Source organism: Brienomyrus brachyistius, chromosome 11 (genome assembly GCF_023856365.1).
Source record: "Brienomyrus brachyistius isolate T26 chromosome 11, BBRACH_0.4, whole genome shotgun sequence".
NCBI lineage: Eukaryota > Metazoa > Chordata > Actinopteri > Osteoglossiformes > Mormyridae > Brienomyrus > Brienomyrus brachyistius.
Window position 1 is genome coordinate 15,735,460 of NC_064543.1, and position 27,317 is coordinate 15,762,776.

The 27,317-nt window shown below is 42.6% G+C and overlaps 1 protein-coding gene across 1 annotated transcript; it reads left to right on the top strand.

Moving 5' to 3' along the window:
• On the top strand, positions 1 to 27,208 carry pkd1l2a (polycystic kidney disease 1 like 2a). Its single transcript, XM_048969621.1, has 41 exons — positions 1 to 1,622; positions 2,545 to 2,703; positions 2,811 to 3,017; positions 6,545 to 6,655; positions 7,184 to 7,331; positions 7,674 to 7,900; positions 8,027 to 8,434; positions 9,356 to 9,447; positions 9,870 to 10,026; positions 11,186 to 11,369; positions 12,157 to 12,268; positions 12,498 to 12,618; positions 12,752 to 13,150; positions 13,411 to 13,541; positions 13,711 to 13,863; positions 14,469 to 14,606; positions 15,307 to 15,462; positions 16,104 to 16,228; positions 16,337 to 16,457; positions 16,573 to 16,704; positions 16,932 to 17,157; positions 17,279 to 17,469; positions 17,828 to 18,058; positions 18,252 to 18,353; positions 18,969 to 19,147; positions 19,263 to 19,409; positions 20,095 to 20,294; positions 20,638 to 20,885; positions 21,101 to 21,299; positions 22,119 to 22,582; positions 22,727 to 22,823; positions 22,942 to 23,079; positions 23,254 to 23,439; positions 23,866 to 24,193; positions 24,423 to 24,556; positions 24,647 to 24,774; positions 24,903 to 25,063; positions 25,590 to 25,800; positions 26,078 to 26,179; positions 26,266 to 26,397; positions 26,549 to 27,208. The coding sequence occupies exons 1-41, from the start codon at positions 1,301 to 1,303 to the stop codon at positions 26,690 to 26,692; spliced, it is 7,551 nt and encodes a 2,516-aa protein (XP_048825578.1). The 5' UTR covers positions 1 to 1,300; the 3' UTR covers positions 26,693 to 27,208.
• The last annotated feature ends 109 nt before the right edge of the window (positions 27,209 to 27,317 follow it).

Sequence of the window (27,317 nt, forward strand, 5' to 3'; positions counted from 1 at the left end):
AGCCAGGGACTCCCATGGAGGCAGAACAGACACAGCCAGGGACTCCCATGGAGGAAGGACAGACACAGCCAGGGACTCCCATGGTGGCAGGACAGACACAGCCAGGGACTCCCAGGGAGGCAGGACAGACACAGCCAGGGACTCCCATGGAGGCAGGACAGACACAGCCAGGGACTCCCAGGGAGGCAGGACAGACACAGCCAGGGACTCCCAGGGAGGCAGGACAGACACAGCCAGGGACGCCCATGGAGGCAGGACAGACACAGCCAAGGACTCCCAGGGAGGCAGACAGCCACAGCCAGGGACTCCCATGGAGGCAGGACAGACACAGCCATGGACTCCCATGGAGGCAGGACAGACACAGCCAGGGACTCCTAGGGAGGCAGGACAGACACAGCAAGGGACGCCCAGGAGAGGAACTATGATAAGTTAGTCCACCTCAAGTCTTTGGATTGCAGGAAGAAACTGGAACTCCTAGAGGCAATATGCCCAGACTCACATTCACACGGCTCGTTTCCACCAATGCGGTGCAGGAGGGGTGGATCCCCCAGCCTTGGATCACATTCACCAGCTGCTTAGCACAGGATTTTTCATATGTTGTCTTTGTGCCTTGGCTAATGTGTGATACTCCACATAAACACTAACAAACTGCTAAGTTTACTTGTGCAAATAGTGCTACTGGTAGTACTGTAGCTGTAATGTGATAAACTTCATGTCATCTGAATCTGTGCACTGATGGCTACGGATTACAGGTCGTGTTCTCTTTGCTGTAACAATTATAAGAGGCTTTCAGTGCTTTATTTCAGTTACATGAATACATTTTAACACATGACTCATGGGATACTTTGGAATATATATTGAGCATCATTTTATGAATGTATTAATGTAGTATACTGAAGGAAATGTTCCATGTGGAGTAAGAGAGCTGTCTTTCATTTGTGTTTATGACCCATGGTACTTAAAATGGGCCATGATTATCAGCAAATGGTACCACAAAGCTTATCTCTCCCTGCAGGTGGAACAGGAAAACGGTAATGAGCGCCCGGTTTGATAGCAAAGCACCCAGATGTATGCAGATACTCAGAGTTAAAGACTTTATTGTTGCTCGCCTATAATGCCTTGGTGCGCCAGAGATAATGGATCTTCTTGAACCACACAAAACCAGCCCATCAGTCGTTCAGGCTCATTGTCGGAGCTTACGCACATTGTCCCATCGCTAGGAGATTGTCAGTGATGTCATTGCACTTTAAAGGTAGACTGTGGGGGTGCCTGGGTCAGACCTGTGAGGGACCAAGCGAAGATGGGCACTGCCCCTGTTTTGCTGGGTCTGTACGCTGTTCTACTGTGTGCATGCCGGTTAGGTGCTGAGGAGCAGGGAGGTGGGCCACTCTGCCCAGAGTACCAGAAGAGTTTTGACACCTCCTGTTATGAGTTTGTTAGCCTGCAGCGCTCCTTCCTCAGTGCTCAGGGCTGGTGTGAGAGGGGTGGAGGGCATCTGGCCTTCGTCCTGAATGATGAGACCCAGCAGTTCCTGCAGAGGCACCTGAAGCCAGAAAAGGACTGGTGGTTGGGATTAGCACCTGCTAGGCAGAACCTCACTCTGGAACTCACTGTAGCTGAAGGTAGGACCCCTGTTTCATGACTAACCTTATATTAGCATGTGTGGATTATAAAGTGCTTGACTAATGTTTCGTGCAGTAATAATTTTAGTTGAATGAGTTGTATAAACACTTAAGGTCTGACAAGGGAAAGGATGGATGGTTCCCTTCTTGCTTCCAAAAATGCCTCCGGTGTTTGTGTACACAGAATAATCAGGTGTCATTTATAGCAAATTACTCAAAATTTAAGTGCCAATGGAAAAGTATGACAGTGAAAGGAAGCTTTGGTAGTACAATTCATTAAAAAAAAAGAAATTAAAAATTCCTAAAAAAAAATTGATGAGGGTGACTTCATGCCTCCAGACTCAGAAGATCAAATCCCCCCCCCCCCTTCTGTGTGCTTAGAATTTGCATGCACTCCCATGTTTGTGTGGTTCTCCTTTGGGTATTTCAGAGTCCAAAATGATATAGATAGAGGGAATGGAGTTTCTAAATTGACCTTAGAGTGTGGACATGGTCCCCAGAGTGTTTCTCTACCCTTTAACACATTCTTCCAGGTATGGATTCCAGGCTCACCGTGACCCAGTGCTTGATAAGTGGCACATGTAAAAAAAAAAAATGTTCTTATCAATTACAATTATGGTCTCAGATTAGCCACAGACATCCTTTGCGGAACACACAGTTAGGATTCATTTATCCCTTGTTCAATTGGGCTTTTTATTGTTTCCATAGTTCACATTACCAAAGGATGCGTCATACACCATTTCATAAAAGTCTTGTATGTTTCAAATGCACGGGAATTCCTCTATACAGATGCTACTAAAACTGTGTAATGTAACTGAAGGAGCTCCCAAAAACAGTTGATATTTCCTTGAATTTCCATGAACAGAAATGTGCAGAATAAGAACTTTTGGTTTCTTCTTCGCTGATTTTGTTGACCTCACAGACTCGCTGTCCTGGTTGGATGGCTCTGATGTCAGCTACGCTAACTGGGCTGAGGAGCCGCTTCCAGGTGCTTCCTGTGCCCACGTCCAAAGGCACTCAGGCTTTCAGTGGGAGGCTACAGACAACTGCAGCCAGGAGTTATACTTCATCTGTGAATTCGGTGAGTCCAGCCAGCCTGGCCGCTCTTGTGCAGGATCATTGGCGTGTGGCTTTTCTGCTTGTGTGTGTCAGTGATTTCCCAGATTCCCTGATGTTTCTGTATGTCAGAGTCGGCTCGCTCCTTGGCCTGTGCAAACCAGAATGCCACTCTTCAGTGTGGATCGGGGCGGGTGATCCAGGTTGACGACAGCTTCTACGGCAGGAAGACCCCGCACTACTGCCAAGTGACATCCACGCCCCCTTCCACACCGGGGTGGGAGGCCCCGTCTGTCCTGGAGGAGTGCAGCTGGGTGGATGTTAGCCACCTAGTGGAAGGTACTGCATTGCACACAGCCTCTATGCATGTCCCCAGAGTTTCCTATGGAAGTGTTGTTGAATTTAGCCTTAGTACCCTGTGATCTCGAGTTACAAATTCCTACAGGGGAAGAGCAGAAAAGGCACTGGCATTTTTGTCATATGCAAACTATTTTTGAGTGGTGCTTATCCATTGTATGCATAACACATATTTACATTAGACATAAGACAATATGTAATGCAAAATAATAATAACAGAGAGAGAAATATATTTCCCAAGAATCGTGAGAGAAAATCGTGATCTCGATTCTGAGTAAAAAAGAATACTGATTCATATTTCACCCAGAATTATGCAGCCTAACTCCTTTTTTATGTTTCTGTTGCAGACATAGCAAGTCAAAAAACATATGTAACAGTAGCCAAATCACAAGTATAAATGCCAAGAGTACACACAGTGCGTTAAGCTGCAGGTGCCCGTGATTCTCTGTCTATATTCCAGCACATATAAGCTATCACAGTGCCGTGACAAAGTATTCATGATTCCTTCTGTATTTTCTTATTCATAGCATTTAAATGTTTCTATCTCCAAACAAATTTAGGGTAATATAAAAGTGTAAACACAACACACAGTTATTAATTGATCATTTGATTTATTGAAGGATAAAAAATTACCCATATCACCTTTGTGACAAAGTGATTAGTCTCTCAATTGACTACTGAACTAAATCGCAATGATAATGGCTTAAATTACACTAGACCAGGGCTCTTCAACTCTGGATTCTGATTCCAAATCCAGGCCTTGTTTTCAGTTCTCCCAGTTACTGATTCTGATTGGCCAGAGGCTTCACATCTGGCTCACAGGTAAAACAGTGCTTGGACCTTCAGGACCATGAGTTGCATAGACTTGCACTAGACACATCCAAGCTTGATTGCTACCAGCCCTGTTGAATCTACACATCACTTAAATAGAATCATTCCAGGAATGTGGGGGGTGGATAAGAGATTTCAAGAAGTAGCATGCCATACCTCGATCAAAAGACCTTCCTGAAGACCTGAGGAAAAAATATTGAAATATATCATTTGGGAAAGGGGTACACGGGACTCTCTGAAACCCTTGGAGTCCAGCGAACCACCATGAGAGCATCATCCGCAAATGGAAATAACTTGTTGAGGCAGGGTATGGTAGAGTAACAGGTGATCCATGTTGTGCCTTACAAAGCAGGGGAACTTTATTGAAAGGCGAATTCAAAAAACAAGAAACAAATAGGAACCACAAGTGGTCTAACAAAGGCACGATATAAAACTTGAACTAAATGGTATGTAACCGTAACAATAAATCAAACACTGGGACTGAGAACAACAAGACAGAGGTGAGGCTCATTAGCTAAAGGTTCAAACACTAGGAGACACCAGGATTGCAAAACTGGGGCACAAGGAGAAATAAACAAAAGTACCAAGCAAAGAACCATGCAGAAATTAGAAAATCAACAAGGTATATTAAACCGGATATAGATTACACAAAAATATTCAACAAGTTCAAACCCATGATGGAAGAGATGCTTAGGTAACAACCACTCACTTAACCCATTCAGCCAGAAAGTGGGTGTGGGAGCAGAGGAACACACTAGGAACAGAACAGACCTAAAAAAGTACAACATGGCCAGTGACACCTGCTGGCCAAAAGGAGGATATGACCGACAAAATGGGACAAGACAGGGATCAATCCTGACAAACACAGATTTCCACACAAAGAACATGCCCATAATCAAATATGGTGGATGTACTGCCATGGTGTGGGGATGCTTTGCTGCTTCAGGGCCTGGGTGATTTGCCATAATTAGGGGACACATGAATTAATCTGTGTAGCAGAGAGTACTGAAGGAGAAAGACAGGTCCGTGATCTGAAACTCAGGCGCAGTTTGGTTATGTAGCAGGACAACGATCCATAATATAAGAGCAAGCCCATCTCTGAATGCCAGAAAAAAAATAAACAAAATTTATGATTTTGGTGTGGCCTAATCCTGACTTGACTTCAAGATTCATGGTTCTTTATTGTTACATATAGCTACAGTATACAAGTACAACGTGTAGTGAAATGTAACTTGAGCCCCATTGAGATAGAGTAGCGGGACCTTAAAGGGGCACTTTGTATTCCAAAACACTCCAATATGGCTGAACTTCTGTAGTGAAGAGTGGCATCTCTAGTGATGCTAAGGACTGATCATCTCTTACCCCCCAGTGTTTGATTACAGTTGTGGCTTCAAATGGTGGCTCAACCAAATATCACTTTGTCACATGGGTGATATGGGTTTTGGTGAATTATTTCATTTAAATAACTCAAATGAACATTTCTAACTGCGTGTTGTGTTGACTCAGGTTGTCTTTTGTATTATACTAAATTTGGTTGGAGATCAGACACAATTAATTGTTATGGATAAGCAAAAATAGAGGGAAATATGACAAAAGCCTTGTTGCAGCACTGTACCTAACAACTGTTCATTTGGTATTACCATTCATTTAATCATGATGTATTATTTTGGTAAAATAAGTAATAAAATGAATTATTAACCATTTTAATGTTAACTTTTTTTGCACCATTTGATAAAAGAAAGCACATGCACTTCTCACTGAACGCGTTTTTAATTCTGTTAGCTAGTTTAAAATATAAATTCAGATATTTTTTTACCAAAATGTTTTGTCGATCTGTCTGTCTGTATTCCCTATGACTGACTTCCCGTCCATCCTGGACGTTTCCCGCCTTGTGTCTTGTTCTACCTGGTATAGGCTCCAGGCTTCTCACAACCCTGTACTGCATAAGAAACCAGAAAGAAGCTAGATTAATATGTAATTTAATAAATCTGACTTGAGATCACCTGTTTAATTATGATCTCTTGTACTTTATGGTGTCTGACACTGAAATGTTTGATTAGGTGGGAAGTTACATTTAAACTCTGTACAAACACCCATTTATCGACCTTGCAGCTGGTTCTGTATAAACAGATTCCTGGGAAATGTGTTTGGTGCAGGGCTGGCTGATACAGCCCCAGCATTAGCTGGGGTGGTATCACTAATGATCATTGGAGGGCCTCGGTCACATGTTCAGTGTCAACAGAGGACCAGATGCACAGGCCACCAATGAAAGCCACCTTGAAACCCAATACGAGACTGTCATAAACATGCCTTTGTACTGCAGAAAACACATTAGCCATATCAGATCCTGATCAACCTGTCCCATCATCAATTATAAACCACAAGGGACTCTCATTTTCGAAAACACCCTTTGACATGCTGAAAGATAAAAGCATATTTAATTACATGCTGACCGAAACAACTGAGTAGTATTTGTGTTTTTATATCATGTTTCCTGGGTAGCATGATAAGTATTGATACTTGCATGAATTGCAAAAATAATGAGTCCCATTTAATGCAGAATGTTCCCTTTTCCAGCTAAGTTGGTGTTGTAGACATGATGGTCTGAGGGCAGAGAGCTGTAATAGTTTCACTGAGGTAGACAGAGGTGCCGCCATTCAGCTTTGCTGCGTTCCCAGGCCACTGCCACGGACTGCAGGTGTGCCAGGTTACTGCCGACGCGGGTTTGTTTGGGGAGTCCTGCCCACGGCTGGGTAGCTACCTATCAGTGGACTATCACTGCAAAGATGGTCAGTACTGTGGAGCATCATGAATATGTTTGACATTCACTGCTAGGAGGTTTTGTTGATGTAAACCCTTACATTATATTATATTATATTATATTATATTATATTATATTATATTATATTATATTATATTATATTATATTATATTATATTATATTATATTATATTATATTATATTATATTATATTGCATTGCATTTGCAAATTTGCATTATTGGGCATTCAGAAGCTACAAATCCAGACCAAGATTTTGTTTCTACCAAGCAGTTCAGTCTCTGTGACTGTGATTCTTTAAGCTTAGCTGGTTAGTAGAAACAAAATCTTGATCTGGATTTATAGTTTCCAGCCTGAAATGCCCAAAACTGCATATTTGTCATTGCTCATTTTGCCCATAACTGTAGATGCTAAATATTAGCCACCTGAACACACAAACTGTGTACAAATGAACGTATTTGTAACCATATGTTTGCTCTGCACTGGTAGCCTAGAGAAAGTGGCCTTTGTCTTTATTCCTGTTTGTTGTGGCCCTCAGGCCTGCTTCTGCTGATGAGCGAGGTTGCAGCAGTTTTTGACAACATCACCATTACAGTAAAGTGGCTGCTTCACCCTTTCCAAGGAAATCTTACTTGTTCCCTGAGTGCTGGAGATGGACACACTGTCGACCCCTACAATCCAAAAAAGTGAGTAGTTCTGTCTGTCCTGATTCCCATCCTCCTGCTTGCTTCTCAAAGTGAGAGCATACACCCAGGGCAGCAGAACATCCTTCAGCCAGGCAACCCAATTGCAGGGCACACAGTCCCACACAATCTCATACATCAATCCGCCTTCCTTTTGAACCCCTGTCCCTGAAGGTGTGAGATAGCATTACTACCCATTGAGCCACCAATAATAAAGAGATTTTCTCTACATCCAGCTTTTATCAAGCACTTTTACTACCTTGAAACACCAGTTTAATATTCGCGCTGTAAACCAGCGATTAAATGTGCAGTACTGTGTTTGAGGATTTGGGTTCTTCCCCTCAGGTCAGAAAGTATGGTTCACAGATACAACCGATCAGGTGTCTTCACTGTCAGTGTGGAGTGCAGCACCAGCGAGTGGCATGTGACTGCACAGAAAGTCATCATTATCCAGGAACCGCCTACTGAATTTGGAACCATCAGGTGCTACAGTTCCAACCAAACATGGGAGAGCAACAACTGCAAGGCCTTTTACGGCAGCACACTGGAAATCCAAGTTCAGTTGGAAGCTGGTAGGAACACATCTTCTCCCAGCATGTCTGTTTGCGTCAAGCCAATGGCCAAACACCACATGCTTATGTCGTTACTGAGAGGTCATATGACATCTTTGTGAAACTAGTTATGTTTAACTCTTACAGGAAGCAATATCACATACAGATTACAGCAAGGTGAGGTTTTGCTGGCCATGGCCATGACAATGAGAGGCATCATTCCATGCAACATCACAATGGATCCTCTGGCTCAGCAGCAACTAGGTATCGGCTGCCACCTGGTGAAGCTGTCGGCCTCCAGCGATATGATGGCGGGGGCCATAACCACGCCTTTGGAGGTTTGCCTCCTTGAGGCCGTGGACGGTCTGCGGGTCTCCGTGGAGCAAGGCCCAGACTCGTGCCTGAGCTCCAGCCTGCAGGTGAGCGTGTCGCTGGAGCGTGGCAGCCCAGTGCAGCTTCTCTTCCAGGTGTCTGGAGAAAGGAACAGTTATTCTGAGGCAAGGGATATGCTGAACGGCAGCCTGCAGGTCTTCAGCATTACAGCCAGGATTCAAGGTGCTAATCCAGCCCATTCATTCATCTGATTCCCCCTATCATTCATGAAGTGTAACCTATACTAGTTTTTCTTTGTTTATACATATATAAAGTTAAGAAAAAAAGACTAATAATAAAAATATTAATATGACAGCTTTACTAAACAACTAGGCTTTTTCACATTTTCAAGATATCGTCAGTGTCCGATGAAAAATACATACAGTATCTCCAAAAATCCAAGAGCACGAAAACGAAACATTTTTCGGAAACTACTTCACAAAATAAACCTGCAACTTCAGCTGAGCAGGCACAAATAATAAACAAAGTGAGAAATAATGAAGTTATCCTGAAATAATATAGTTCCTGCGTGAAGTACAAGAACCTTCATGACTAATCACTGATGAACAAACATGGGACCAGTACTTAAATGACACTTCGTTACTGGTTAATAAATGCATTAAGTAAGCGTGTACTACTACATTATTTGTGCCCCTCAATTAGTGCTACCAATAAACCTATAACAATGTAATGAAACACCCTTACCATCACTGATGGAAACCTATCTGTACACAGCCTAGAGTGAATGGCTTAATGTTTTAAATGAACTTCAGCAAGGCAACTATGTGACTGTCAATAAGATACAAGCTAATCTCGCTTTATGTTCAAAATTACCAATGACGCTAGCAAACTATTAGCTATCAACTTTAAGATGTTAAAATTAGTGATATAAAGTAATCAGTACAAATGAACATCATGAAAACAAATAGTCAAAAAGTGAATATGAGGTTTGCATCGGACAGTGACAATATAATAGTTGCCAAAAGATTCTTAGAGCTTTATTGTAATTGTCATACCATTGATCAATGTTAAATATGTAGATACACTTATAATGCTGTTAGACGTAGATCACAGCAGTTTGGAATTTCATCCCTTTTTTTACAGGGCCAGTGAGTGTAAAAGTCAATGCAACAAACAGCCTCTCCAGTATGGTTCAGGATGCTGGGAATATAACCCTGATTTGCAGTGACCCTGTCGTAAGTTTCATTCTGTCTTCCAACCTGTTTCTGGATTTTCATCTAATCAGGGTTAACGTGGAGTTAGCATCTTCTCTGGAGTTAGCATCTTCTCTGGAGTTAGCATCTTCTCTGGAGTTAGCATCTTCTCCACATTTTCCCCCACAGTCAAAAGACTTTCTATGGCAGTTTATAAACTGGTGTCTTTAAATTTTCCATCGTGTGTGCATGAATGCACTCATTCCAGCCAGGGATCAGTAGTTATGGGAGATGGAAGGGTGGATGGATGGATGGATGGATGGATCTTTAATTTACAAATTTTTAGACAGCATGATATTTTGCTAATCCTTCTTTATGCATATGTTGTATATTTGCATTGCCATTAAAAAAATAAACTCACGTTATGTATTTTTTTTAATACTATGAAAATTTGTCTTTCATAGCCTGGTGACTCTTTGAGAGTGCCTCGTGATTATACAGGTGGATTTGATATTGAGGCAGATCCAAATGTTATATACCAAAACACTACAATGGTCACATTAACAGCAAATGGTGACAGTGATGTCCTGAACTCCGGTGCTACCTACTCGTGGTCATGCAGTAAGTGTAATATATGAAACCAATGATAAAAGAAAACATTCTGTTCACAGATCACAACTGAAATCATGAATAGCTTATGGCAACACTGGGTTACACAATAGTTTGCTTTGTTCTTTGAAAATAAATCTTGCATCTTTTACTGAAAAGAAAACTTTAGATGGAGGTGCTACTTACCATATTTTCAGTATAATAGCAAAATATTTGGATGAGGTTAGTGGGAAATATTGACACTTCTAGGACTGTGGGTTTAAATTTGATCTCTGTGTGGTTAATACATGGTCTTTGCATATACACTCACTGGCCACTGTATTAGGTACCTTGGTTCAGTTTCTCTTAGAAGCAAATACCTAATCAGCCAATCCTAGGTCAGCAGCACAATGTATGAAAATTTGCAGGTACAGGTCAAAGGTATTTAATGTTCATATTAAACGCAAGAATGGAGAAGGATGGTGATTTAAATGACTTTGAATGTGGCATGATTGTTGCCAGATGGGCTGGTATGAGTATTTCAGAAACTGCTGATCTACTGGGATTTTCTTGCACAACCATCTCTAAGCTTTACAGAAAATGGGCCGAAAGACGAAGAAACACATTGAGTAAGCAGTGGCTCTCTGGGTGAAAATGCCTTGTTGATGGCAAAGGTCAGAGAAGACTGGCTGGTTTAAGCTGATAGAAGGGCAACAGTAACTGAAATAACCGCTCGTTGCAATATAGGTACCCAGAGAAGCATCTATAAATGCACAACACATTGAACTTGAAGTCCTTCTGCTACAGTGGGCATGTGCTCATCAAAAGTGTAGAGTGGAAAACTGGATAAACATTCCCTGGTCAGATTAGTCTCAATTTCTGCTGTTTTGAAGGCAAAACCAGGTATTAGCAAGGTGCACCTAATAAAGTGGCTAGTGAGTTCACCAAGTTTTTTAATTTTCCTTTGTAAAATCCGAAGAATTCCTCTAATGGTAAATTGGTTATTCTGGCTTGTTCATAATATATGTACAATTTAATGTTTGTATGGTTCTGCAATGATTTGACCGCGAGGGCTACTGTGATATTGAAATGTATGTATCCAAACTCAGCATTTCTTCTTACCTTGTACAATGCATAAATTGTTACCTGTGTTATATTTACGCATATTTTCTTGCCTATTTCTATTGTATAGGTGGGGTGTGTCCCTGTAACACCACCAGTACTAATCAGCAGTTGGAAATTGAAAATTCTTGTCTTCCTGAAATGTACAACGTTACAAAATACACTTTGACAGTGACAAGTTCACATGGCAAAACTCATACAAGCAGCAAATGTATTATGGTTGTCCCAATGAATAATATTTCACTGAATATCACGTAAGTATGGCATGCAAATAACATACACATGACATACAAGTTTTAAAGCCACAGGAACATACAGAAACCTTTATGACATCCCATTGTAAATCCATAGGCATCAGTATGGAATTGGTTCCCCTTTTACATCTTCTTGGAAGGCCATTTGGTGTGTGTCTGTGGGATGTTTGCCTATTCATCTCGAAGAGCATGCATAAAAAGACATTTTGTACAATTTTATCTTTCCAGTTTTGTGGGAACATTTTGGGGAAGGTCTTTTTCTGTTCCAGCTTGACTCTGCCCCAGAGCACAAAGCAAAGTCCATAAAAACATGGTTGGGTGAGTTTGGTGTGGAAGAACTTGACTGACCCACAGAGAACCCTGACCACAACCCCATCAAACAGCTTTGCAGTGACCTAGAATGGAAATTGTGAGCCAGGCCTTCAGGTCCAACATCAGTGCCTGACGTCACAAATGCTCTTCTGGATGAAGGGACAAAAACTCCCACAGACACACTCTAAAATCATGTGGAGAGCCTTCCCAGGGGAGTGGCAGCTGTTATACCTGCAAAGGGAGGAACAACTCCATATTGATGCCTATGGATTTAGAATGGGGTGTCATAAAGGCTCCTGTAGGTGTAATGGTCAGGTGTCCCAATACTTTTGTCCATAAAGTGTATATTTCATGTTTATGCAAAGAAATTTAAGGTACAGTCATTATCGAGTGGACACATAATACAAGCATAGTCATTTGTATCTTGTGAAGTAAGAATTCGGAAACACATATCTGTATTTTTGTGTTTTTCTAGGTGTAAAGAAGGCTGTGACCCCACAAATTCTATGCAGAGTATTCAACTAGCAGTGTTCAGTGAGCAGTGTGATGACTTTATGTGGTATTATGAAGACACTGCTAACATGCCTGTAAGTATTTTGCTTGGCAATGCCACCATCATTGTGGTGTGATTTTATGTCTCTCAGTCGGATTCAGAGAGTGCGTCATATTTAAGAAGCCTCTGGTTTAAATTTAGTAAGACATGCTTTTCAGAAGATAGGACAGTCAGTGTAATTGCTTCTTTTTTACCTGTGCTTTGGTTTTTACTGGCCTAGCATAACACAAATTTCAGATCAAATCCGTTTTTTATCTTTTCAGGCTGCTTGGTACGGCTGCCAGTCTGGTCAGGTGCCTTTAACTCTTTATGCGAAGAAAAATGCATCGATTGTGATAAATGGGCCAAAACTCCTGGCTACCATAAAGAGAGTCGTAGTCGTAGGTGAGACTCTGATTACGCGACGCTAACCTTATTGCCATACCATGTGACACGCTGAAGAATGAGTAGTGTGCAGTTAAAATGTCTGCCTTCTGGAATGAAATTACAGAAACCCAATTTTTTATCACTTCTCCAGGCTTCTCTAATGATGGAATGTCTGGAGTTGCCAGCTACAGCCTGGACCATACCAGGACCACTCAAGCCCCGTCAGAACACAGATATTCCCGGACCACACATCCAGCCCCAAGCAAAGACTATAAAGTTCCAAAGGATCATTCTCACACCAAGCAGCCAAAATTCTCCACCTCCTCCCCTCCTGTGTCCAGAACTACTGCCAGTGACAAGCGTCGTCTCCCATCCGTCACCCCCGCACACAAACCAGCCAAACCCAGCTCTGTGCCCACCGTTCCCAGCCTGAGCTGTACACTGGCGCCCCCGCAGGGCACTGTCCTCACACCCTTCACTGGCACTTGTAATGTGCCCCCAGGCTTCTGTACACCTGGCTCCTGCACGTTGTGCTTCAAGACTGTCAAAGGTAAGGACCCCAACTCGGTGGCAACCCACTTCCACTGCAAAGGCCCTTAATCGCATTAACTCTGCCTTTCTTTGCTTGGTGCCAGAAGGAAACCCTGCCGCAACCGTTCTGTCGTTAGCGATAGAAACTGAATTTTTGCAACTGCCGCCAGATTTCCATTTGCTGATCTAACAAATGACTTCAGCTGTTGTGCAGTAATAAAATCTGAGTAAAATTTTAAAAATGACAGTAAAATTTCAAAACACTGTCTCCTCTTCCAGGCCAGAACCTGAGCTGTGGACATGAATTGGAGATGAAATCTCTGTTCCTCCCTTCAGGGGACAATATCATTCTGATAGCATCTGTAAATAACAGCAAGGGCCAGACCCTCAGCACGACCCTGACGACGCAGGTACACGATGGACATTTTTAAAAATGGTGTTTTATTGTGTTATTATTGATTAATGATATAACATTTTTTCCAAATCTAAAAATGTGTTTCTCCTTGGTATTCACTCTCCTGTACAATGAAATCTGTACTCAGAGTTTCTGTGAGATTTGCTGCTCCTCCTGACTCCCAGGTGAAGGATGCCAATGCCACCACCTCTGCAAAGGACCTGCAGGACCTCGTGAAAAATCAGCAGCACTTGTCTAAGGAGGCACTGGGACAGCTTTTCCATTCTGTCTCTGCCACCCTGAATGGAGCAGCCGGCGACAATCGGGAAAATGCAAAGGTATGACTGGAACTGGAAAATAGAAGAGCGTAACAGACTAATAATTTGCTGTGTATTTTATATATATCATGTATTTTTATATATTTTTATAAAGTATACTGAGAAGGCAGGCCCACGACAGCACGCACTTAGTGTCTTAGTGTTCCTTTGAAGGTGTATGTTCTATGTATGTGCTGCTCTTGTCAAACAAACATGCAGCCCTGTAGTTTTCAGGTCGTTTATTTATCCAGCAGGCTAGTCACTCAGTAATGCATTGGTCAATCTAGCTAACAAAAATTTCATGAAAGGCACTCGGTGACCGGATCTTCAAACAATGAAGATGGTTCACCTGTACGGTTCAACAACCTTAACTTGTACCATCTGTTTTTGTAGATTGCTCTGTTGCTGTAGTAATGAAGTTTATAGTGTTTTTATATCATAGTACAACTGTAATTATGGAAATGGGCCTTTAGGTTAGTACAAAGAGGAACGGACAACGAGTTTAGCTTATTTTTTAATCATATGATCAAATGTACTATATATTTTCTATGTGGCTAAACTGTGTAAAATGTCTGCCATGGTATCTATAATCCCTCGTATGCATTGTGGAAAAACAAAATCTGAAGGTCCGGGAGAAGATGTTGGACAGCCTCTCGGCAGCTCTGCAGGAATACCCTTGTAATGCCCCCAGTGATGTGCAGCTGACCGCCGAGGCAGTGATTCAAATTACCCAGACGACAAATGAGCTGACCTCATCTGCACAGGTACTTGGAGTGGAGGTATTGGGCTGGACCCCAGGACTCTCACTTGCTATTTCCAGAAATGCCGTGCAAGCAAGACATTATAATCATTACAATACCGCTGACTTTTAATATGAAGCCCCTCATTTTATGTATACCTGCAAAGAAACAATTAGCAAAGCAGAGACTTGGAAGCATTTCGAGATATGTTATATATGCCAGACTAATTCTATGACAAGTGGATTAATATGTACATTGCTGGCCAAAATTGTGAAAACACTTCCACTTTTTAGAGATAGTAGAACCAGTTTCTCCAGTTACTTATTTAATCATACTTAAACGTTGTAGGTGTAATATTTGAAAACATTCTTTGATCATTTGTAAACATTACTGTTGATATTCATGTAGTAATTTTTACAATTTAGAATTAGAATTTAGTGATCAGTGATCATTGTTGACACACCACAGCACACAGTGCGCAACAACGAAATATCTCCTCTGCATTTAACCCGTATGTGACATCGTGACATAGCAGGGGGCAGCTAATTTAGCGCCCGGGGAGCAGTGCTTGGGGGCGGTACCTTGCTGGTTGGGGATTCAATCTTTCAATTATAAGTGCGCTTCCCCAACCATTAAGCCGCTACAGTGCCAAAAATGGTAGGCGTTTCCACAATTTTGGCCACTGCTGTAGTCCTGTGTATACTTTATGCTGACTCCTTTACAGATGCAAGCAAGTTTTTTGCTGGCAAACCTCAGCCAAGCCCTGCTCACCATGAACAGCACGGGAAGCGAGGGAACTGCCCAGGTGCAACTTGCAGCTGGTGTCATTGTGAAAGCAGCCAGTAACGTCCTCCAGGCCTGGGCAGAGTCAGGCCAGCAGGTGCTTTTTCCTTAATAAATTCATGTGACCACAGGCCAGTCTCCTTGGTCAGCTTCCTGACTGGCTGGGCCGAGGCCTAGAGCTCAACTGTCATTGAATTACAGAGCCAGTTTTCCACATTTCAACAAAATCACACCACCACAATACACATGAGACATATCTGTTGTTATTTATATAATGAAAAGTTTTATTTCCAATTACCATCGATTTAAAGCACTTGTTTAATATGATTCCTGCATCTGTGTATCTCTGAAAAGTTAACATTCTGATGATGTTTTTTTTAGCAGACAGTTAAAATTTAGTCTATGTTAGCTACACCACTCGGAATGGCTTTTAGATTTACTTTTTCAGGTCAACTATTTTGAGGTACATCTATTTCTTAATTCTTCCTTACAGCTGCAAGGCAGCAGTCAAAGAGCCATAAGTTGCCAACCCCTGGTTGTTCTTGTTGGTTGTGGTGCAAGTGCCCTCTAGTGGCCAGTCTGGTGCCTGCAGGTTTCTAGGCACTAGCGTCTCTACAGTCTATGCTCGAATGTTGTGCACAGTGCTGTGGCTGTATTTCTGGCAGCCATACAATGCCCAAATCAGCATTAGGGGCAGAATAATATATAACACTGAACTTTGCTTTATCACCTTTTCAGAGCGAGATTTCTAGTTGTCTGCTGCACACCATGGACAATGTGCAGACCGCCCTTTTGGCAGAAATGGGGACCAATCAGGACCCTGTCATACTGTCATCCCCTGATATCAGTATTTACGTAAACAGGTGGGATTAGCACATCCGCTGCCTTATGAAGGGCTCCTCCTGAAATGCTTCACTTCAGTAAAAATGTATGGGTGTCCTAATTCTGTGCTTTTTGATACTTTACCAAAGACTGTCACCCGATCAGCTTCAACAAAAGCCTATCGGCATTCAGAAAAATTCCACTTCCTGGTTCAGTCTTCCTCCAATAGGACCTGATATCTTGCCAGTCGAAAAGCCAGTGGATGTACGGGTGGGTAGTGGACAGGTGTCACTTTGAATCAGCTTTCAAAAAAACACAACTTAGATCTTAGTGAGTGATGGATTGCCCTCATCTCTCTGCCTCACTCCTATTTTCTGATCCTCAGATGATGAGTTTGGGCGTAAGCCCTTTCCCCAAGGGCACAGGGGACTTAATCAGTGGGATTGTTGGTGGCCTTACTCTGACAAACCACGATGGCTCCATCATCCCAGTGAAGAACCTCAGCAGTGAGATTGAGGTCAGAGTAACATAATTCTAGCCCCAAAATGAAAAGACATAATCTACGTGCATTTGAATTACAAATAGGTTTAGAACTTGCTTCAAATAATTTATTTCACTAAGCTGCATTCTGTTTCATATACCTATGTCTGATCAGCATCCATGAAGCTTTCACTGATTGATTCACAGACTCGTTCGTTCTTGGATTTCCCTTCCTCAGTTTGCCATCTTCTTCTTGCTCCCCAGATCTTTCTGCCGCAACCAAATGAATCACAAGTGAGCGAAACATTTCTGAACCTGGGCAATTTCAGTACAGTGGCCATCAACGTGACTGTGCCCAACATCTCACTGGTGCTGAAGCTGGACCCCTCAGAAAACTTGACCTTGCAGCTGTTGCTGGGCTTCCAGAGCTATCCCAACCAGTCACATTATATTGCCATGACCAACCTACCTCAGCAGGGTGCTACTCTAGGTAATGCCCCCCTCCACCTTCTCACTGACAGATTAAACACAACATCACATGCTCGGAATTCAGGAAGACTTCTGTTTCTGCGTGTGAATGAATAAATAACATGTTGCTGTCTTTGGTGCAGAGGAGCAGTACACATGGGTGTTGGGTCCTGGGAACCTGACCGGAAATCCTGGGACGTACTATCTGCTGGTGAGACCTGTGGTAGCAGCAGGGGTCAGTTCCATAAATGCCACGGTGTCCGTCACCACCATAGCTTCCCAGTGTATGTATTGGGATGAGGTTACTTCTGATTGGAGCACCCATGGCTGTAGGGTATGTACTGCAAGATAAAACACACTGATCGTGTATTTTGATTCTTGTTTGTGTTCAAAATTGATATAGTACTAACAAAAAGTATAACCATGTTATACTACAGAGCAGTGTCTCCCAACCTAGTCCTTGGAGACCCCCAGACAGTGTCTGTTTTTGTTCCCTTTCAGCTTCCAGTGAGCAAAAATGTGGACTGTTTGGCAGGGAGCAAAAATGTGGACTGTCTGGCAGGGAGCTGGGAGGGAGCAAAAATGTGGACTGTCTGGCAGGGAGCTGGGAGGAAGCAAAAATGTGAACCACCTGGGGGCTGTCGAGGACAATGTGAAAGAACAAATTCTTCATGTCATCTGTCTTTCTTCAGGTCGGGCCTCTTACCACCCCATCGGCCACCCAGTGCTTGTGTAACCACCTGACCTTCTTTGGAAGCTCCTTTTTTGTCATGCCCAATGTGGTGGACGTTTCCCAGACAGCTCAGCTCTTCTCCACCTTTGTCAACAACCCTGTGGTGGTTTGCTTTGTGGGTGCCATCTTCCTGGCCTACCTGGTGGTGGTCGTGTGGGCGCGCAGGAAGGATATCCAGGACTTGGCCAAGGTCAGGAGGGGTGGGGGGAGCTATGAGTTGGCACTCAGCTACACTACGTATTCTTATTGTGTATTATGAAACGATTACGTGGGTAGCAGTGAAGGACACATTGTTTATTTATGGTTTTTTTGTAAGCGGATTATATTGGCCTGTGTTGTGGCATGACTGTGAACTTCCTTTAGCTGCTTTGTTGTCACCTCAGGTTAAGGTTACAGTCCTGGCAGATAATGACCCTCTCGCCCAGTACCGCTACATGCTGACCATCAGCACTGGGCACAGACGCGGGGCATCCACCTCCTCCCAGGTTAGACCTCCTGCCTAGCATAGCTGCTAAATAAAGTCATTAGAGTATAACCATGATGGCAAAGTGATTTTATGGTTAATATCGCACCAGTATCTTGACCTTGACCATCATGTTTTATGGGTTTCTCCTGTGTGGTTCTCCAATGGTAGATTGAGCTGCCAAACATTTGCTCATCAGATTCTCTCTCCACCTTCAAGAAACATCTAAAGATCCCGATGCCTCTGTGTTCCCTGGCTTTTCTTAATGCTGCACTTCTGGTCAATGAATAGTATTATTATGTTCTTGCTTTGTCTGGTAGATGTTCTGCTGCTAAGTGAGTATTCATTGGAAGCTCAGCCTAACCGCACTTATACTTTATCGACTCCTTGCACATATGTATGTAAGGTGCTATTTGCCTCACTTTTGTCCTTGTGGACAACAGGGTCTACTAAATGAAAATAAATGTAAATGTGAAAAGTTATATGCTTTCTGTAAGTGTGATTAGTAGAGTAACAGTAGATTTTTGTCAAGTTTGTCATAATTCATTTTGTTTTCAACTGGAAATGCATTTGGGTAAACGAACATAAAATGCTACTGTAATAAACAGTTTCCTAATTGTCTGGATTGTCTTCCAAGGTGACGGTGATTCTGCTGGGCTCAGATGGGGAGAGTGACCCTCATCACCTGAGTGACCCTGACAAACCGCTGTTTGAGAGAGGGGGGGTGGACATGTTTCTGCTCACCACTCCATTCTCCCTGGGGGAGCTGCAGAACATCAGACTCTGGCATGACAACTCAGGGAGCCACCCTGCTTGGTGAGTACATGGCTGCAGATGTCCTGTCTATAAATGAACTTTAGTTTTCAAGACATATGCAGTACAAAAAGCTCTGGCACAATACACCTTCATTTGTTAATCCCATAACCAACAGGTACATCAATAAAGTGATGGTTCAGGACCTGGAGACAGGTCAGAAATGGCATTTCTTGTGTAACTCGTGGCTGGCGATAAACATGGGTGAATGTGCCCTGGACAACGTCTTCCCTGCTGCCACGGAGTTGGACCTTACACGGTTTAGGTGAGTCTAACCTATAGCATCTTTGGCATGACCTTTTGGGATCAGCGTTCTAGAGGTCTGTGCTAATATCCCACCTGGGATGTTGGCTGACCTTGGTTATGTCAAGAGATTCTATGACAAATAGAAAAAATTATCTCTGTTTAGGCAAAGGTTCCTCCATTAAAACCTGAAGCTCTTTAAAATGAAAGGTGTTTTGCATTTGCAATGTACCGTCCATATTAGATAACCTTCCTACTGATAGCCCTAGATCTTTTTCATAATTAATGAATCAAAAATTCAAACATGTTTTAGCTCAGCTAAGCCCAACAAAAACTGGATGGTTAAAATGCATGTTATCTATGTAATATGCTTAAATTTAGCTATTATTCATGCATTTTTTCAGTAGAAACTAGAAGTAGGAAGTTCAGGTCCAGAAAGTACAAATCCAGAAAATGAAATTTGTTCCAACCAACCAGCTGAGTATGAAGAGTCCCATTCACAGAGTACTCACCTGGTTGGTAGGAACAAAATCTTGGTCTGGATTTATACTTTCTGGATCTGAAGTTCCCCTCTCTGGTATAAGCCTTTTGCCTGATACACCCTAAAGCTTTTCATCTCTATTACCTGGATTTCTGTAAAGAGTAAACGTATTGCTGCTGGCCCTTTCCTTCCATAGCGTGATCTTTATCTCCATGTGTTTTGGCAGTAACTTGTTCTTCACGAAGACAGCAAAAGATTTCGGCGATGGGCATATCTGGTTCTCTGTGATCAACCGGCCCCCAGCCAGTAACTTTACACGGGTGCAGCGGGTCTCCTGCTGCTTCTCACTGCTGCTCTGCACCATGCTGACCAACATCATGTTCTGGGGCATCCCAACGAACCCATCTGAGCAGAAAATGGACTTGGGTACGGCATCTTGTTGCTGACTATGGGAGACCAGGGACAAATTGTTAAATCAAATCTCGTGCCTATTTAGTCATTAATCTGTGTACTTATAGCATGACATGGTTCATAAGCATCATGGTTGTTGTTAGGACACTTAAACTAGCAGAAGTGGAGGAATGCATAGCTGGGATTAGCTACGTGTTGAAAATCAGTTCAACCTTTCTAACCCCATTCAACAATTGTCCCAGGTCTTTCCTAACTGCATTGAACTGCTGTCATTCCTATGATTAGACATGACAGTTTATGGGGATACTTTATGACGAATTCCACGTGAGAGAGCAATGCACCATTTGCCCATACCCAGGTCAGATCGAGATCACCTGGCAGCAGGTCATGATAGGTGTCCAGAGCTCCATCATCATGTTCCCCATCAACCTCCTAATTGTGAGCATCTTTAGAAATATCCGCCCAAGAGAAAAGAAGGTACTGCAGGTTAACAGTCAAGCCAAGGCAGATCCTAACAAGCAGGGGAAGACCGGCCGCGTGTTTCCAACCCAGCTGCCGTCCCCAGGGAACATCCACAAGGAAATCACTCCCAGTTCTGTTGTCAAGGTAACCTTCTCTATGCGAATACTCTTTCTTAATCCCCAACATAGATGTACAAAAATACCTTTCATACTCTATTGTCTATGGCCCTCACTTTGAACCAAATCCAACTATGATGCCTAAGAGGGCCTCTCTCATTCATGTCAATATTCCCGACCTGTCTGTCCTGTAGTACAAGTTCTTCGCAAGCCTTCAGAATGTGTGAAATCTCGCCCCCCCAGGATATCAAGAGGATTGCCCAGTCTCTCTCTAAGACCAGGAGGAGCCCGGTTCCTCAGCTTGAGGCGGGTGCTGAAAAGACAGCTGACATCAACACTCTGCTGTCGCTAGTGGAGGAGATCATCCAGCAGCAGAACCGGGCGGGAGGCGACTTCTATTCCGAAGGCTGCAAAAACGAAGCCGCCCTCGTCCTGACATTAGGTCATTGTAATTGGAGTTTAAGATTAAATTCATGGATTTGTTTAAACAAGCTTGCAAGAACAATGTTGTTCCAGCACAACTAACAGTGCCTGCATGAAGTACTTTATGATTGATTAATGATAAACAAACATGGGATCAGTACATTACTAACCATTAGTTTTCTGGTTAATTAATACATCAAATAAGAGTGTAGTAATACATTACTTGTGCACCCTCAAGTAAATAGTTATCAATATGTGTTTGAGCATAATATAAGAAGACAAATTGTTTTGAATTAGTGCTTCATAGTCTTGTATGTCTGATTAGTATGATTTCACGTAAACATCTAAATGTAAATATACAGACGCTCCTCTACTTACAACCTTTCAACTTATGAACTTTCAGACATACGAATGAAGAGGACTATAAGTCCAAATTGTGTTCATTGAGCTCCCGTTTCCTGTCCGCAACATCAATTTTTCTGCGCGCCAATTCCGCCTAGTACTGCTTCTGGCTGCTACTCCCGCTGTGCAGCAGTGTAGTGTACGTACTCCCAGCGTCTTAGTCCATTGTACTTGCGTATACCCTTAAAATGATGTGGAATAATGACTTACGAACATTTGAAATCACCAACGGCCGTTTGTTATGTATCTCATTCGTAAGTAGAGGAGCGTCTATTTGTATGTGTGATGACTGTAGGTTTGTTGTAGTTATAATAATCTATAAATCTGGAAATCATTATGTAAGTATGCACAAGCAGTAGATAAACATACAGAGAAATTTGCAATTTGAAGTTGGTTTCCTGCATGATAATGTGTTTGTGTTTTGTTGTGCCTGCAGAGAGCAGCCCTGGTGGCAGCCCAGAAAGGTCAAACAGTGTTTCCCAGAGACAGAGAGACTACAGTGAGTATTTGTACCGACAGCTACGTCACGTGGAGAAGGAGCTGGAGGTCCTGGACCCTTCTTGCTTCCCTAATCCAAGAAGTTACCAGCAGGCAGTACGACAGGTGCAGGACATGAAGGGTCTGCTGGAGGGTCGGCTGTCCTCCAAGAGCCTGGCTGAAAAGCATGTCGTAAAGACCCCCTGCCCCCCAGAGCAGGAAAACAAGAAGAAGTGCTGCCAGGGAGGCCTGCCCTGGTGGTTTGTGTTTGTGGGCTGGTTTCTGGTAGCGGCCACTAGTGGAGTGGCAGCATACTTTACCATGATGTACGGGCTCACCTACGGGAAACAAAAGTCCATAAGCTGGCTGATCTCCATGGTGGTGTCTTTCTTTGAGAGCATCTTCATTACCCAGCCACTCAAGGTAAGCCGGCCCGAAGATGACAAGAGTGGCCCTCCAGCTGGTCACTGGGCTGTTGTTGGAAGTCTGTAGCTTCACCATAGTAAATTCTGGCATTAGCTCCTACTAGGAAATTTTCATCAGCGTTGCATGGATGTCTTGTGACAGGTCTTAGGTTTTGCCATCTTCTTTGCTCTGGTGCTGAAGAAAATTGACCAGGAGGAGTATGGAGATGCAACCATTGAAAAGGCACTTGTAAGCTCAGGTAATCCAGTTACAGGACCCATTTTTGTAGTGATAACTGGAAACCTTGCTTAAATTAAAAGTCTCAGGAGAGTTTAAGGGCAAGTGAAGCCCTTACTACACCCTCTCCATCCTAACAGACCCCAACGTAGTGCTGGGCACACGGAGAGACAGCACATGTAGCTACTATAAGCCTCCTCCACCCACTGACATCGAGAGGATGAGGAATAATATGATAAAGGAGCAGAAAGCCATTGGGCTCATCATGGAGATTCTTGGTAAGCAACAAAGCTAAAACTGTCGTCAGAGTTATCTCAACATCCTAAAGTCAAACTGCTCAAAACACTGAAACTAATATTGAGTGTACTCATTATACAGTAGCTTTATGGGCCAAACAAATACATTTTTTTTACCCAAATGATTGTATTTATATTTTTTATCAATTGTTGTAGCCTATTTGGGGTTCATGTGGATGCTGCTGCTGGTGGCATATGGTCAGAGGGACCCAAATGCTTACTTCCTGAACCAGCACATTCAGCAGAGTTTCGCCAATGGCATCTCAGACATGATGAGTCTTAACGATGTGTTTATGTGGACCAACACCACCCTCCTCAGCAACCTCTTTGGACAATATCCAGGTAACGGTTTTTCCGCTCTGCACACATGAATAGCTGTCTGAATGTCACGGTTAACCGGACAGGTCGCTAAGAGACACGGCCGTGTGAATGAAAGTCGCGGTAGCCGAGGTGTGACCATGACCGTGCTTATGGTTTAACTTCAGCCTTCCACGCTCAATCTCTTCTATCCTTCATGAAGTAGACATTTTAACTCTTTGTTCATTCTATTTTAAAGATCTGTCTGATTCCGGCGTGTGTTACTCTGAGGCTTCTGAAATTTGGTCGTGAATGTTCCCATTGGTTGGTCCATCTTTTATTGCTGTGGTATTTGCGAATGATCACCAACAGAGGCAATCTCCAAATGAGTGGTTGTATTGGAACCGCTAATATAATATTAATTGAATATGAGGTTATTAAAATCATGGTGACATTGCGATGTTCTTGCAGGCTTCATCACAGACGGGAATTCCATGCTGGTCGGTAATGGTCGCATCCGTCAGGTGAGGGTGAAGAGAGACTCCTGTCCTGTTTCCCCCTCCATTAGCAGCTTGGCGCCAGACTGCCAGAGTCTGTACTCCTGGGACGTGGAAGACATGGGCCAATACGGACCAGGTTGGAGCCAGAACAGCAGTGCCAATGACACTCTCAACAGCAGTGCCTGGACATACCAGAGTGAGGGTCAGCTCAGGGGGTGCCCCATATGGGGTGATGTGGTGCTCTACAGAGGGGGGGGCTTTGTGGCTGAGCTGGCACTGGACCAGGAAAATGCAGGAGGGTGAGTGAGCAGCAAAAAACGCCAGATTTTGATTAAAGCTAATAATTAGGAAGAATTCCCCTGCCTTTTCCCTACTTCTACAGCTTAATATTTTGAAAGGTAAAACATAATTCAAAGTAACGTGGCATGTATTTAGTAATTGCATTTTGGAACTACATTTTCAAAAACAAAGTTCTTTTTCCTGTCGTTCTTTCCATGATCACTCTTTCCCATGTTCCTTTGTGGACAGGGTCCTTCAGTACCTCTTTGACAACACCTGGCTTGACATTTACACGCGGGCAGTATTTGTAGAGTTCACCGTCTACAATGCTAACATTAACCTCTTCTGCATTGTCACTCTGATATTTGAGACCTCAGCTAATGGTAAGGAGATTGTTTTTTCAATCTTTGGCACCTTGGAATGTAATCATTATTTTTAGAATAAGGGTAAGCAGAATTACTTGGACTTTCCAGGAGCCTTCCAGTATCTTACTGATCTGCAGACGGTCCGGCTGTATCAGTCAACTGGTGGCCTGCAGATCTTTGTCATGGCTTCTGAGGTCATATACTTCCTCTTCATTCTCCACTACATGTTTGTTCAGGTTGGTTGGTTCTTGATTACAATTGTGAAGAAAGTTCAGCAAAAGTATCTGCACAGACGAATGCATATAAACAGTCCCTCCATGCAAAAATACAAATGACTAAAGGAAGATTCTCTTGGCCCTTGCAGGGAAAGCTAATGAAGCAACAGAAGTGGGCATACTTCAGCAACAAGTGGAACCTTCTGGAACTAGGCATTATCATCCTGAGCTGGAGCGCACTCACTGTCTTCATTAAAAGGACATTGCTGGGGAACCGAGACGTGGAGTTCTACCGCACCCACCCAGACCAGTGAGTGGACCGGCCCATGACAACAGCTTCAGACTGCATTGTATTCCTGTCACCCTGAGCTGCCCTACTGGTGAAAGCAGACATTTAACCTGCATTCTATATAATCCTCAACCACACCCTCAGAGAGCTGTTACTGATGAGCATTCAGTATTTCAGTGGTTACTAATACTTTTCAAATCCTGTGCTTATTCAAAGTTTTCAAATCAATCATAATATGATCCCCAAAAGTACATGTACTATAAGTTAATGAGCTTTAATGACCTAATGAGTGAGTTCCAGTCATACACTTAAACGTCTATGAAATGTGCATGAAATCCCTCTATAACACAAATGAACAGCAGCAAGGGGTAGTATCGTGATGTCATTATTTGGTCAGTTTTATGTTACAAATCAAATATGAAATCGGTAAAGTCAGTTCAGGTATTCAGGTAGTCAGCAATTCTGCCTGATTTCTTTGACTGGCACTTTAAATAAGAGGTTTCTATGGGTATACTGCTCTGTGCTAACATTCTCTACCCTCGTCCAGGTTTCCCAGTTTCTACGAGACGGCCGCTGCAGACTCAGTGCTGGGCTACCTGATTGCATTCTTAGTGCTGCTGGCCACCGTTAAGCTGTGGCACCTGCTGAGACTCAACCCCAAGCTGTACATGATCACCTCCACACTGAAGAGGGCCTGGAATGACATCTCAGGCTTCATCATCGTTTTGACGATCATGCTCCTGACCTACTCTATAACTGTGAGAGCTCTGGGTGCCCTTGTGCTGCTAACCATGCCACTTCCTTGTTTACATCAGTTTTCATGTCAGTGTTCAGTGTCATTCAAAATCAAGCACTTTCTTCATTATGTAATTCGGTTCATTGCTTTTTGGCCTGACTACATGTCACCTTGAGTCTGTAAAGATATTAAGTGAATTGTTTTTTGTGAATTGCCTAATTCATATGTCATAGAGCACATAAATTGGAGAAAGGTAAGAAATGTGTGAACTTGACACAACATTCTGTCTCCTACTGCAGTGCAATCTAATATATGGTTGGAAGCTCTACTCCTACAGAACTCTTTTGGAGGCTTTCCAGACCATAGTCAGCTTGCAGTTGGGCATCTTCAACTATGAAGAGGTGAGTAGCGATGTGCTTGAGTCTGCCTATAGCAGATGCAGTGACTGTGAAAAGTCAGTCATGTGATCACTGGGAACGTCTCACAGATTCTGGACTACAACCCAGTGCTTGGTGCATTCATCATTGGTTCCTGCGTCATATTCATGACCTTTGTGGTCCTCAATCTCTTCATCTCAGTCATCCTAGTTGCATTCAGCCAAGAGCAACTGCACCACAAGGTAGAAGTACTTTGTCTTAATAATACTTGTGTTGGTGTAACTGTTGTTTTTGTGATGTTATAATGAATATATAATCTTAATAATAATCTTGATATAGACTTAGAAACTTAAAAAAAAAAACTTTGTCAAGCATCAACTTTTCCATCTGCAGCCTTCCGAAGAAGAAGAGATTGTAGACCTTATATTCACAAAGCTCTGTAGTCTCCTTGGGATCAAGTATAAAGATGAAAAAGGAAAGGTTGCAAATGAAAGGATCGTAACAGCCTCCAAAAAAGAGAACTCACCCTCAACATAGACATATATGAATATATTCTTTATACATGTTATAACCTCGCTGTAATGTGCATGTGAAAACTGACTCATTATATGTTAAACTAAAAATAGCACACTGAACTATAATTTCCTTTTCCTTGTCCAGACGTGATGTACTCTAAATCGAAAATGGTAGAAGAAATGCTTAAACTGATCTATCTGGGTGTACTTCGAATGGTTCTTAATATTCTAGGTATAATCTGCACTTCTGTATTAATCTGTGACCATTTTCTCAAACATTATATAGAGTATGTCAAGTACAGTGCTGATTATTAGTTAAATAAAAGTATGTGAAAATGTAACAATTAAAATGTATCAATTGTGACTTAAATGTCCATCAAAGACTTTCCTGAAGGATACATATTCCCTTTTAAATAGAAAAAAACAATGAAAAGCATTTCACAAAAATAAAACTCCCTCCTTGTATTGTTGAAAAGGTCTGAAAATCATGTGCTTGTGTGTGTGTATATACGTGTGTGTGTGTATAGTATAATTTGATTGTTAGCAATAATAAACTGATGTGCAGTAAACTGTACTGAAATATTACATATTTACATATTACATATTACATAAGTGCAGTGGTTAGCACTGTTGCCTCACACCTCTGG

Excerpts from the sequence above, each read along its gene's own strand:
- pkd1l2a (XM_048969621.1), top strand. The coding sequence starts at position 1,301 with ATGGGCACTGCCCCTGTTTTGCTGGGTCTGTACGCTGTTCTACTGTGT. Across the intron at positions 16,229-16,336 it reads ATCAGTATTTACGTAAACAG|ACTGTCACCCGATCAGCTTC; the intron begins GTGGGATTAGCA and ends ACTTTACCAAAG. Across the intron at positions 24,194-24,422 it reads GACCAGGAAAATGCAGGAGG|GGTCCTTCAGTACCTCTTTG; the intron begins GTGAGTGAGCAG and ends CTTTGTGGACAG.